This window comes from Lissotriton helveticus, chromosome 3_1, assembly GCF_964261635.1.
Source record: "Lissotriton helveticus chromosome 3_1, aLisHel1.1, whole genome shotgun sequence".
Classification (NCBI taxonomy): domain Eukaryota; kingdom Metazoa; phylum Chordata; class Amphibia; order Caudata; family Salamandridae; genus Lissotriton; species Lissotriton helveticus.
This window is the reverse complement of record NC_136061.1, coordinates 1,046,178,965-1,046,192,379: the sequence shown is the minus strand read 5'-3', so window position 1 is coordinate 1,046,192,379 and position 13,415 is coordinate 1,046,178,965. Positions and strand designations below refer to the sequence as shown.

Genomic DNA, 13,415 nt, shown 5'->3' with positions numbered 1-13,415 from the left:
GCCAACACTCAGATGCTCTCGGTCAGAGAGACAAAGGGGGACATGGGCATGTGTCCCTCTCCTCAATGCATCATATATTCAAAATTGCATTCAGCAAATGTCTCGTGAAGCTTTTCTCACACGTCCTCTAATGTCAGCTCAGCCACAAAGTTTTCCATGATGTCGATTCTTTTCACGGCCTTTACTATGTATGCCCCTCTGCAACAGTTCGTCTTTGATCTCTTCTCTTTGTCCCATGTGAACGTACCTGCCTCCACTTTATCTACTCTAGGCCATGCTAACTGTAACTCCTTCATTCCTCAACTATCTAATGGAAACAATACCCTTACTCTTCACTAACAAGCGTTTGTCCGCTGCTCATCCTGCGAACGCCCTGAATGCAACCTGGTGACGGAGGTGACTTCCAGAGGACAAAAGATGATGAGCTGTGCTCCCAAATCAGCTGGCCGAGAAGGCAGGCCCAGCCCAGCCTCAGCCAGACGCGGATGGGTACAGATGGGCCTGGTCTTGGCCTGGTCACTCGCCCGGCCGCATCCTGCACAGCGGGAGCCCCCACCCAGCCAAAAAAGCACCTCCGGGTGCATTGCAGTGTGGTTGGCGGCTGCAAGGAAACCTGGGAAGACGAGTGCTCTTCCCCTTCCTGAGCTTCGCAATGTCACCTGCTGTCCCATCAAGCGTGAGCTCCCAGTCAGCCAAAAAGGCACCTCAGGGCACATTGCAGCATCGTAGGCGGCCACAAGGAAACCTGGGGAGACACGTGTTATGCCACCTCCTGAGCCTCGCAATGTCACTGGCTGTCCCGCGCAGCCGGAGCCCCCAACTAGCTAAAAAGGCACCTCCTGTTGTAAATATTTAAAGTGAATTATGCGCAAGTTGCAATAGGCCGTCAGCCATTTTGTCATCAAGCAGCTGAATTCCCAATCCTCCTCACTGGGAGCATTACCTAGAGCCTGTTCCCAGAGCTCTCGGGCCTGGCTGAGTACAGGCGCAGCATCGGATTGCATGGTTTGATATAGTCGGGTGAGCAGCCTACTCTGTGAGGGACCGGACAATAATGTCTGCAGGGAACTCAAGGTGTCTGGTGGGTGCAGCGTGGTGATTGATATTAAAAGCCTTGAGAGCCCCCCCGCAACCTATAGTATGTGAACACTGACATTAGCGCTCCCTGATGCCCCTTTGTGATTCTTAAATGCTGTGGAGTCTTCCTACAGGTCTAGAATGGAAAAGAAGTAGGAAATAACCACTTGCAAAAGTTAGCTGTGACACTCTATTATTAGAAGTTTTCCCAGGGAGACGCGCGAGCGCGTCAATCAAGATGGCCGCCATCGTCGGAGCTCCGTGAATTCACGGGCCCGTTTCTTCATAAAACGACGATTTGTTGTGTCACAAACTCGGCGCAAATAGCTGCGCTTACCTTCTGCAGTGGATTTACATGTCTGTGGCGATTTTCGGGCGATTTTGCTCAGCGGAAGCCTGCTTTCTAGCCTCCTGGTTCCTGCTCCCAGCCTCTCCTGAAGGTATTGACTGCTCTGAGTGCTCAGGGGGCGGAGTGTATCCTTAGGAAAGGGCCTGGCTTGGGCCTAGCCACGCCCACAGCTCAACATAGCTGCCGAACCAGTGGTTTTACAGTGTTTTTCACTGTTATTTTTCACTTTTTACCTCATTTTCTTATATTTGATTATATTTTGCAATTGTGGTTTTATTTTCCTATAACTGTGAATTTTTCACCACAAAATGGAAACTAAAACTCCAGTCAATAATAAAAGGCGACAACAAGTCTCTCCTCCTCCAGTCAAGTCCAAGGTGGTAGGGTCATCTGAACCTTCACTATCCTTAATTTTAGAAGAAATTCAAGCTTTACGCCTTAGTACTGATAATATTGCTTCAGAAGTGAAAAGTGTGCGCAAAGATATGGCTTCATTATCAATTAAAATTTCTGATAACTCCATTAAAATTCAAGATAATAAAAGTAAAGCGGACGCTTTTACTCCATTAGTGGCTAAAATAATGCCTATGCATACTCAGCTTTTGGACATGGAAAATAGAAACAGGCAGTACAATCTTCGCATTTTTAATTTGCCGGAAGAAGTTGAGGGTTCTAATTGCAGGCTATATCTGGAATCTCTGCTTCCTGGTCTTTTGAATATCAAGTTCCCAGAAAAATTTGAAGTGGATAAAGCTCACAGAATCCCTTCTCATCGTAACCCTCGTCATTCTAAGCCTCGGAAAATGATTTTCAAAGTACTGCGTCATCACCATCTTGTCCTGATAAGGAAAGCTGCTAGAGAAATCCCCTCACTAATGGTGAATGGTAACAACATTTTTATTCACCAAGACTTTGCTAAAGAAACGGTTGCTATGCGTAAGGAATTCTCGGCTTACCGTCCACAGCTTAGAAGTCTTGGTTTCAAATATGGACTATTTGATCCTTCCACGATGCGCATTTGGAAAGACAACTTCTCCAAATCTTTTCAACGCCCTGAAGACCTGAAGCAATTTCTTGAGCAGCAACTTCCACCGTCAATGGATACTCATGACCCTAACACTTGACTCTTTTTATTCAGAATTTATATGGCACATATTTGATTAATTCTTTATTTGCGGGCTTTAACAGTTCTGGCCATGCTTGTAGAACGTGTGTGCGTTTCTCTATTTCTATTCATTTATCTTGTTTGTTCCTTTTTCCCTATTTTCTTTTCTTCCAGTTTAATTATCTACTGTAGAGTTACTGTTTTCATCTCTTTTTTCCTTATGATTTTCTTCATCTCTTCTTGTGTCAATACTGTTTTTCTCTCCTTTCTTACTCAAAATGGCTAGTGTTCATAATATTAAAGTTGTTTCTCTTAATGTTAAAGGTTTGCGACATCCAGTCAAACGTACAAAAATTTTAGATTACCTAGGTTGTTATAAAGCTGATGTATGTTTTGTTCAAGAGACTCATATTGATGATAAGATATTACAGTATATGAAGAAAAAGTGGGTTGACACTATTATTTCTTCTCCTGCTCTTGGAAAGAAAAATGGGATGCCATTTTCTTTGCAAAAAAATTGCATTGTCAAGTTCTAAGTAAAATTTCTGATCCTGAGGGCAGGTATATAATAGCTAAAATTAAAATACATGATTCTACACTTTTTTTACTTAATATTTATGGTCCCACAGCAGATGATCCTACTTTTTGGTCTACTCTCACCACTGAAGTTTTGAAACTGGGTAACATTCCACTGATTGTTGTGGGTGATTTTAACGTTATTGCAGATCCCCTGTTGGATAGATTATCTACAACTAGATTTCGTCCTCATAAGGTATTTCATGCCTTTAAATCTTTTATTCAAACTACCAAATTAGCGGATATTTGGCGCTTACACTATCCCACTAAAAAATGTTTTACCTTTTTCTCCAATCCCCATAATTCCCATTCCAGAATAGATTATTTTTTCATTTCTTCGTCTCTTATTCAAGCTGCAACCACTCCAGTTATTGGTACTATAGATATTTCAGATCATGCTTTAATTTCTTTCAATCTGAATATCTCCTCCACTATTATTAAACAAACCAGATGGCGCATGAATTCTGATATTGCTCTTAACGAACGTAATAAACTTAAATTGTTGCAAGCTATTCAGAACTATTTTTTGTTCAATCCTGAAAATTCTACTACTGTGATTAATAGATGGGATGCATTTAAAGCTTATATTAGAGGTTCCACAATTTCTATTATGGCTCATGAGAATACACTGTTTAACGCTAATATTAAAAACCTTGAAAACCAAATAGCAAAGTATGAACGATTATTTATTTCCTCCAATGATCCCCAATATAAAATTCAGTTACAAAAACTTAGATATGAATTTAACTCCATACTCAGTAAAAGAGCTGGAATTCAACTTGCGAAATCAAATGCTAAATTCCGTTTTAATTCCAATAGGTCAGGGAAGCTTCATGCTAATTATCTACGTATTAAAAGAGATAAAACACAGATTACATCTATTCGTAACCCTCAAGGCAAGATTGCGCTGTCTCACAATGATATTGCGCTGTCTCACAGTCTCTATCGTCCTATCTCCCTAATTAATCAAGATTGTAAATTATATGCCAAAATCCTTGCCTCTAGATTAGCTCCTATTCATTCTATTATTCACCCTGATCAATCAGGATTCATGAAATACAGATACTCAGCTAACAACACGAGATCACTACTCCATGTTCTAGAACAGAGCCCAACCCTTTCGGCCCCTGCTGGGGTGATGGCTTTAGATTGCAGAAAAAGGCTTTGATAAAATTCATTGGCAATTTTTATTTAAAACTTTATTATCATTTAATTTTGGTCCCTCTTTTATCCGTATGATATCTGCATTATATTTTGCTCCCACTGCTCGCTTATTTATTAGTGGCCAAATTTCTACTCAATTTTCCCTTTTTAGAGGCACACGACAGGGCTGCCCCCTTTCTCCACTTTTATTTTTGTTAGGAAATGAACCCTTCCTTAACCATATACGTAATTGTGCAGATATTCAAGGTATTACCATAAAAAATGTCACTATTAAAACCTTAGCTTATGCAGATGATGTTTTATTGTTTATTAGTAATCCAATTTCCTCTGTTCCATTTTTATTAGGTATTATTTCCCAATATTCTGTAGTCTCAGGATACAAACTTAATGTTAGTAAAACTGAATTTTTCCCTTTAAATGTTCTTTGTACCCCTGATATGTTGCCTGTATCAGATATTATTTGGCAAAAGATCAAACTAAAATATTTAGGTATTTTCTTTTCTTCATCCTTACCTTCCACGTTAAAATTAAATAGTGATTTTATCTTAGATTATGTCAAAAGTAAAACTTCCAAATGGTCTTCAGTTCATCTCACATGGTGGGGGAGAATGGAATCTATAAAAATGAACATTGCATCTAAAAAATTTTATTCCCTTGCTATGATTCCTACTCAATTTCCACTAAAGTTCTACAAAGATGTAGATAAATTATCTAAATTTCTTTGGAACAACAAACCCCCCCGAATTGCTTACAAAAAATTAAAAATGCTTTTTGCTGTATCACAAAGCATTCATATTGAAACAAAGTTCATTATGGTTTACCGATTCCCTACTAATTAAACCTCCTATTTGGTTTGAAATAGAAAAATCGCTAACTGCTCCTTTCCCATTACCATCTTTGCTTACAATGTCTCATAAATCTACTGTTGTACACCACTCGTCCATAATTAAATCTTCAAGACTAATACTTAATGATTTAGATTCTAACTTTGCTTCTCCCTTAGATTCTACATTAAATTTATTATTATGGCAGAGTGCTATTATCAAATTGAATAGAAGTCTGACTTATTGGAATTCATGAATTAAATCGGGAATTTTCTATCTTAAAGATCTATTTTGTGATGATGCTTTTATTCCTTTTGATACATTGAGATTGAATTTTAACTTGCCGAATACTGATTTGGTTAAATATCAATTTTTATGGAACTCCATTTTAGACTCATTTCCAAATGGTATTCCTTCTACAATTGCAACTGATTTATCCATTTATCTTCATGCTGTTTCTAAATCATCAAATGCTGTTTCTATTCTATACAAGAGATTTGCTGTTTCCATGGGTTCCAATATTACTATGATTTCAACGTTTTGGAACTCTGAACTTTCCACTTCCCTATCTGATGATTCATGGAAAGTTATATGGCTCAATAGCATTTCGGGTTGGTTACCAGTGTCTCTCTATCAGACAAATGCATATATTTTGTTTAACTCCTTATGGTCTCCCCTGCGTCTGCATCGTGCTAAATTACTTCCCTTAGATATTTGTTGGCACTGTAAGATACATACTGGCTCCTTACGTCACATGTTATTTGATTGCTCTATCATTTTAAAATTTTGGACTGAAGTTTGGGATGTTATATTGAAAATATTGCCTATTCAAAATGCTCTCTCTTATAAATTGTTAATATGTAAATCAGTTGTACTTACACACCCTCTTAAGGATTCTGAAGCAAAGTTGTTTGATTCTTTCATTTCTGCTGCTTTAAAATAAGTCACTTTTTGTTGGAAAGACGCTTCTTCTCTCTCAGTACATGCCTGGTGGTCTTGGATTGTCTTTACAAGAAGAGGTGCTCAATTATCATTACATGGTCTTACTCATAACTCTGTTTCTTATCATTCCTTCTGGTCACCTATAGATTCATATTTATTGTTATAATTATGTTTACTATTATTTTACTTATTTTCACAATAGTTGTATACTCAATATTTCTATGTTAATAGTCACTCTATAGTTCTCATAAGATGACATATTATGTACTTTCCCTCTATCCCTCTCCCCTCCATCATCGTGAATTTTTATTTTCCCCTTGATTGACTGATATTTTGTTTTTTACTATTGCTTCATGGTAATTTATTAAGAAATTGCATTACTCCATTACTTAAATCTCATTACGCATATATATACTTTTTTGTATTGTCTAGCTCTGTTACTTCTTTTTTTGAAAATTCAATAAAATTATTCTGAACAACAAAAAAAAAGAAGTTTTCCCAATATCAACACCTCTCACGATTCATCAGTCAAAATACATACAGTAATTGCTTAATGTCTAACAGAAGGGGATCTGGTAGTGACAAGTAGCAAGGACATGCATACATACGCATGTGGATGGGAGTGTGCTGCATATGATGCGCGCAGCTGTGGCCGATGTAGACGACTTTATGGATTCATTTTTCGGTCCTGCTACCAGGTGCCCACAGGTTGATTATGGTAGAGTATTTAAACGAAGTAAATGACTAACCATAAAAGGTGCTTCATGTTTATGGTGAGTGGAGTGCCTGGATGGCAAAAAACCCATGATCTAAGATTGGATAAATAACGCCCTCGGGGGCTAACTTTTTAGTTATGGAGATCTTAGATCTGAGACTATGTTGTACGTCAATTTCCTGTCAGATGTTAAGTTAATTTGTCCGCTGAGTGCAGTGAAAACTTGAGGGCATATTTACAAGCCCCTTACGCTACATTTGCGCCACTTTTAACATGGGAAAAGTGACGCAAATGTGGCGCAAGGGGCTTGTAAATATGCCCCTCATTGTTTAAATTGTTCATAACAAACCGTTGTAATTAATATTGGTAAACCAGTTAGCATTAAAGAACTTCCAAGACCGGGATATGATTTTCCCGTGTTTTTATAACGCCAAGATATGACTGTCTCCAAACATCAAGATGAACTTTCCAGAAGCCTTGACTTTTTTTTTTTTATCTTTTAGTTGTCGGCATTGTTACATTTACTCAATCCTTTTATGTTTAGTAGTAACATAATTTACGTGAATATTTATCAAGATTAATATAGCAGTGGCAATTTACATCACCTATTGCGTTATTTCCAGGACTGCAGAATTATATGGATACATCTTTTTGTAAATTGTTCTTATGTTTAAAGTGCCATGTTTCAAGCATGTATAGTTTTGGTGCCAGATATAGTATGTTTTCCGTGAAAGTTGGTCGTGCAGTTTGCATAATATCATCGCAGATGCTACAAGAAAATTTCAATTATTTTGCAGGCAAATTTATCTGAAATACATAGTAACATGTGGGTGAGAAATGGCCTACAAATCAAAGGACAAGCCATGACGTATGTGCAGTCACATTTTTGTAATTCTATGATTGATCCCGACATATACCTGCTTCAGGTAAGGTACAACATAAATTGATCCTTAACTCTGTTAAATGCTGTAACATTTTGTCAATGAAAGCATGTGAACATTTTGTTTAACGTATATTTTTTTTTAAGGTATGTGCGTCCAGGCTTGACCCAGATTACTTCATTTCGTCTGTATTTGAAAGGTAAGAGCTAACGAACTCAAATGTTTGTTAAATTGGTAAATCGTATTACACCTAGAAACGATTTAAACTCCAGTATTTTAGGGTTAGAAACAGCACATTATTGAAAAGTTAGGACATAATGTGCATGGATTGAGTGATAGAAAATGAGGTTATCACAGCGCCATTGCATCATAGACGATTGCAGCCCTCTGCTGCCATCCAGTGATCAATGTTACAGTTGCTTACTTATACAGAAAAAAACAATGCTCTGGCAGGTTGATATCCTCATGTGAAGGCCTGATTACAACCCTGGTAACCAGTTCGGCCAAATACTTGGTAGACAATTCTCATGGCTATGGTGTTTTATATTTGGAGTAAGCGTGACTCGTTTTTTACCTTTCAACGTCCTTGCCTGCGTGCTCCTGGTTAACACCATGGGCTCGAATGAAAAACAATAACCAGAGTTACATTTTAAAACTTACAGATGTAAACAATGAGGATAGTTTGGACTTTGTATGAGGAGCTGCAGCACAAACAACATCTGACGCCAGTACCGGCATTAAGCTTCTACTAGCTGATTTAAAAATGGGTATCGACAGTCTTGTTGCTAAAATGGAGTCACATATGTAAAGGCGACCATGTTCAGGATGGACTTGGCAAATATACTGCTAGACTGAAACTGAATGAGGCAGAACATTTCAAATTTGGAAGATAAGGCGGAAGAGGTGCCCTCTACGGCCCGGAAGTGATTATCTACTGTGAAGCTCCTCGAAGACAAAAGTGAGGAGCCTGAGGCCTTTCTCGATGTAAGGGTTGCCTCCTAATGTGGAGAGCGACTAAGGTACTGAAGTACAAAAGGGGTTTGCATTATCAAAGCCTGCGGTGCACAAAATACAGGCTTTACTAGTGTAAACATACACAGTGCACTGTGCTAAAGGACATTAAGGGCCACAAATGGATTTGCAAGTCTCTGTTCACATTGTGACTCCTTGTGATGAGAGGCCCTCGCTTTTTGCTACTCGCAAGGATCCAGTACTGCAGTTGCAAACTATTGGTTTCTTTAGTACATCTGACTTGGCACTGACTGCAAAATTCCCAGCAGACCTAGATATTACCATCAATAACGGAAAGCCGAGCAATGGAGACCTGATGGCACACCGACTTAGGAAATAAACTGATTCCCATCACATCTAAACTAAGAGCAGTAATTCTTGAGATGCTTTCTAAAAGCCTAATCATTCTCCATGGTATATGATAAAATGGTAAGTCACTCCTGAAGCGTGAGACGAGCTGCCTCTACAGGTAAGAGCCGCCTCCTTCTCCTCCTCATCTTTGAATTCCGCAAGAAGCTGAATATCTTGCGTTTTGAGAAGCCGCACTAAGCCCTAGGTTTGGTTACACTCCCATGGGCTCAGTGCCGGGCTACCCTCCCGGAGGATTAGGTGGTTTACAGACCTACCGAAGATGCAACATACCACACTTCAGTGAGGATGGTACTCTTTGTTGGTTTTTGAAGTTTTCGATCAATGATTGTTGGCTTAGTTTCGCCATTGGAGGTGGATGGGGTTGGCTCTAGTTTTCCATAATGGGCTTTACTGAGGCTTAAGTAGAAATAGTTGCCCGATTCAGAATGCTTAGTGCAGCGTAGAATTGTTTTATTGTTTGCATCTACATGTAAATGTGTTCTTTTGGTGTTACATATAGTTGTATTTTATCCACACGGCATGTAATAAGATGCTTTGATCAAAGTACCTCCGTGGAATATGTGGGACTAAATTATACTATGAATGCAAAGCCATTTTTTAACTATTTTATTAGGCGCGTCATTATTTCCAGTGCTTAATTTACATATGTTATATCCAGTGGTTGATTAGTGCCAATATTTACCAGTGATGACGAGCCCCAGGACGTATTTATGAGCACTGGCGTTTAAATTAAACCTTGGTGGTGTTGCATTTTTATGCCAGGCCCTGAGTGGAACAATGCTGCTTTTTCTACAATAAATCAGGAGAATGGGGAGGTATCCGTGAGGTGGGCAGATTGCATGGCTGTGTTGAAAGAAAGGGATCTGGGGTTCCTGTGCAGAGAGCGAAAACACATATTTAGCAACACCTCTTGTCCTCATATACCACTTCCTTCACAGGATACGGTAATAACATTTTGCATATGACAGTTGGTACAGAAATGAAAAACTACTGAACTTCATGCAAGAGGCAAATTATAGTTATGAATAATTGGCACTAAAGCTGTCAACATAGTAAAATGTATGCCACGTACGATATCATAAATTGCGTGCAGTACGAGGCTGTGGCCTAAGTTATGGCTTGAGCTGCAAACAACAAATGGCAAATATCTGTGTTTTTAGCCACTTGAGCCAGAACCATAATTGTTTTTTTCAGTGAACACACACATATTTCTATGTTTTTATATAATTATTTTAACTAAAAAAAACAAAGGTTTGGGGGTTATATTTTGGAGAAAATATTAGCTAAAACATAAAGCATAGTTTCAAATAATAAAAAAACGGAAAATAATCAGTTATAGTTTACTGAGCTAACTACAACTCTACAACTTTCACCCCCACCTTGCTCTGCTTATGATCTCACGCATTAAATCACTGATGACCAGTTTAATGACACCATTGATGATATCTTCCACCATACTGTTCTTCACTTCACTCTACAAAGCGGTGTAGCCTTTGAAATAAGTAAAAATAAAAGTATTACACGGTACAGAAATATGTAAAGCATACATTATATGAATATCTGTGCATATGGAAAGAAAATACTAAATACCACTCTCTCTAGAGACATACTGCCCTATTAGGTGGCCAAGGCTTCTACTCCACACATCCTTTTCCACATGTTTTCACGGAGAGTCCACTTTCAGACACCCAAGCCCCATTAGGAGCTCAATCCCCTACTCCACACAGCCTCATCCTGTGCAAATCTTCTTGTGAAGTCCCACTCCCTCCTGACTCCCATTAGATGGCCCAGCACGTATTACTCACAGCCACCACCATGTGCACAGCTTTTCAAGGAGATCTCACTACCTACAGTCTCAAACCCTCATAGGTCGAGTAGGCGCTATAATGCACAGCCTTTTTCTTGTGGACAACTGTGCCAGGATGCATAACGTCTCTGGAACATCAAGGGATATTTATTGTGGTACACCACTTGGCAGGATCTCTAAACGCCAGATTGGGCAAACTCAGTTCCCAACAAATAGCAGATCAAGAATGGCTCTTACATCTCAGAACCTTGACTCGATCTGTTTGCCGCCACCGAGAATGCACAATGTCAGCATTGTTGCACGTTGGGGTTTCCAAGGTGTCTACCCCTTGGGGACACGTTTCAGCTAGAGTGGTACTTGGGACTCCTGTACACCTTCCCGCTGATTCTCTCCTGCCCACATTCTAAAAAAGACCAAGAAGGGCCAGGGCAATTTCATTCAAATGCTGCAGAATGGGCAAGGATAGTATGGCATAGTATGGCATCCAGAAGTCCTGGGAATGAGCATCAGTTCTCTAACCAGATTGCCACTACGGGAGGCTCTTCTGTCACAACAGCAGGGCGGAGTCCTGGGCCTGCGCAATCTTCACCTCCATGCTTAGAGATTGAGCATCAACAACAGGCTGCCTTTGATTTCCTTCGAACGGTTGTGGATATTATCTTTGACTAAATCAGTATACTTCTGCTTTTGGAACAGGTTTGTGGCCTGGTGCTGTACTTTGCAGATTTAGCTCAACCTAGGTTACCCGAAGTATTGCTTTTTGTGTTGACCCTAGCCCACCAAAGACTTGCTTTTGGCATAGTAGGTTGTTAACTATCAGCTCTTTCAGCCTTTTTGTCCTTGCTGGATCAGCCCTCTTTGTTTAAAGCACCCATTGTGATGTGTTTTGAATGGTTTGCAATGTTTGTTTCCACCCTTTCTTTTTATCATGCCTCAGTGGGACTTTAACTTGATCCTTACCTTTCTGATGTGTGCTCATTTTGAACTGCTACACAGCTACCCACTACAGCTTTTTACCCTAAGGACAGTATTCCTCATCACCATTGCATTAGTGCGGTGGATAAGTGAGCTGCAAGCCCTCTCCATCAACCTGCAACACACTACTTTATTTCCAGACTTCGGACAAGCTGTACCTCAGAACCAGAACTTAATTTCTTCCAAAAGTGGCGACTCCTTTTCACTTCAGTCAAAACATCACCCTACCAACGTTGTTCGCTCCACCTCACCCATCTAAAGACTATGAGAGACTCCCATAGGCTGGATCCTAAAAGGACTCTTAGCTTTTACATCGAACGGATCAGGGAACATCGTGTGGATGATCAGTTCTTTGTGAGATTCGCTGAAAGGAAGTTGGGCAAGGCAGAGCCGTAATGGACCATCGCTTGGTGGATTGTGCTATTCATTAAAATATACTACGCATTGGCTAAAACGCAACGCCTGTAAGGTTGTGGGATCTTTCTATTAGAGTCAAGGCTGCTACTATTTCACTGGCACGCAAAGTCTCTGTTCTGGACATTTGCCATGCTGCTAAGTGGTGTCATTTCACTTGTTTAGAAAGCACTGTTGTCTGGACAGCCAGGTTCGATGAGAGGGGCACTTTTCCCTCTTGGTCCTGCAGGGCTTTTTGGTTTGAACCAATTAAGATTCACCCCCTGAGAGGTTCTGCTTTTGTGTCTATTCAAAAGGGGAAGAATCTGTGGTTAGCAGTATCTCTCAGAAGAACACGTTACTTACCCTTGTTAACACTTCATCTGGTAGATGCATATTCCTTCCGTTCTGTGGACAGAGTTCTTTTCAACCTAAATTGGTCACAAGTATATAGATCTGCACACTGGCCAAAGCTGATTGAAACTTCGGCTCTGTCTCTCGGGCAGGGGAGCTGGGGGAAGGGGGTGGCGGACACCCTGGAGAGCAGATGTCAGCACAGTGTTGTCTGTGCAATACGTGATTCTGCACGGTAGTTCCAGAGTGGAACGGTGACAGTGTGGAATGCCACTACTCCACCTACCACCATTCAGGAGTGCTACTTTAAAACTTTCCAAATGCAGTCTGACACCTGGGAATTTTTCAAAAAGTGCAGAATCTGTGGGTGGAGTATCTACTAGAAAAAGTGTTACTGAAGGGGAGTAACTTGTTTTTCGTTGTTTCTGTGTTCCTATTGCACCATATGGTGTGACTGTGTAACTGGGTAATATCTATGTATGTTCATACCACTGGGTTTTTGGAGACAGTCAAATCCACTTTAATAGACATGCCTTTTGATGGTCTCCATGTAATTGTGGCCTAGGCAGACCCTACTTTGTGTCGGTTTCGAACAGTCTGGGCAGTGCAGACCCTTAGCTGTTATCCCTTCTCTTAACTTTCATTGTTCTATAGCTGGGTTGTTCACGCTCAGCGAGTTATTCTAGGTGGTTTCACTGACTCACATCTGCGTTTTGTACACTTTTGTGAGTGCCCCGATGTGGTCCGCTCCGTAAGGCAGGTCATCTGGAGTGGTGTTCCTGCTGATGCAGGTCTTATTCTATTTTGTATTTACACTGTCAACGACAGGTTGTGACACTGTGTGGTCTGCTACTTATTGAATAGGTGTTT

At 40.1% G+C, this 13,415-nt stretch overlaps 1 protein-coding gene across 5 annotated transcripts in view; it reads left to right on the top strand.

Moving 5' to 3' along the window:
* Positions 1-13,415, top strand: part of UBR3 (ubiquitin protein ligase E3 component n-recognin 3) — a 1,992,321-nt gene that overhangs the window by 757,533 nt on the left and 1,221,373 nt on the right. For all 5 annotated transcript variants that reach the window (XM_078681592.1, XM_078681591.1, XM_078681590.1 and 2 more), the window contains 2 exons: positions 7,550-7,678; positions 7,780-7,832. In XM_078681592.1, coding sequence (XP_078537718.1) covers positions 7,550-7,678; positions 7,780-7,832 — 182 coding nt within the window. The remainder of the gene's footprint in view (positions 1-7,549; positions 7,679-7,779; positions 7,833-13,415) is intronic.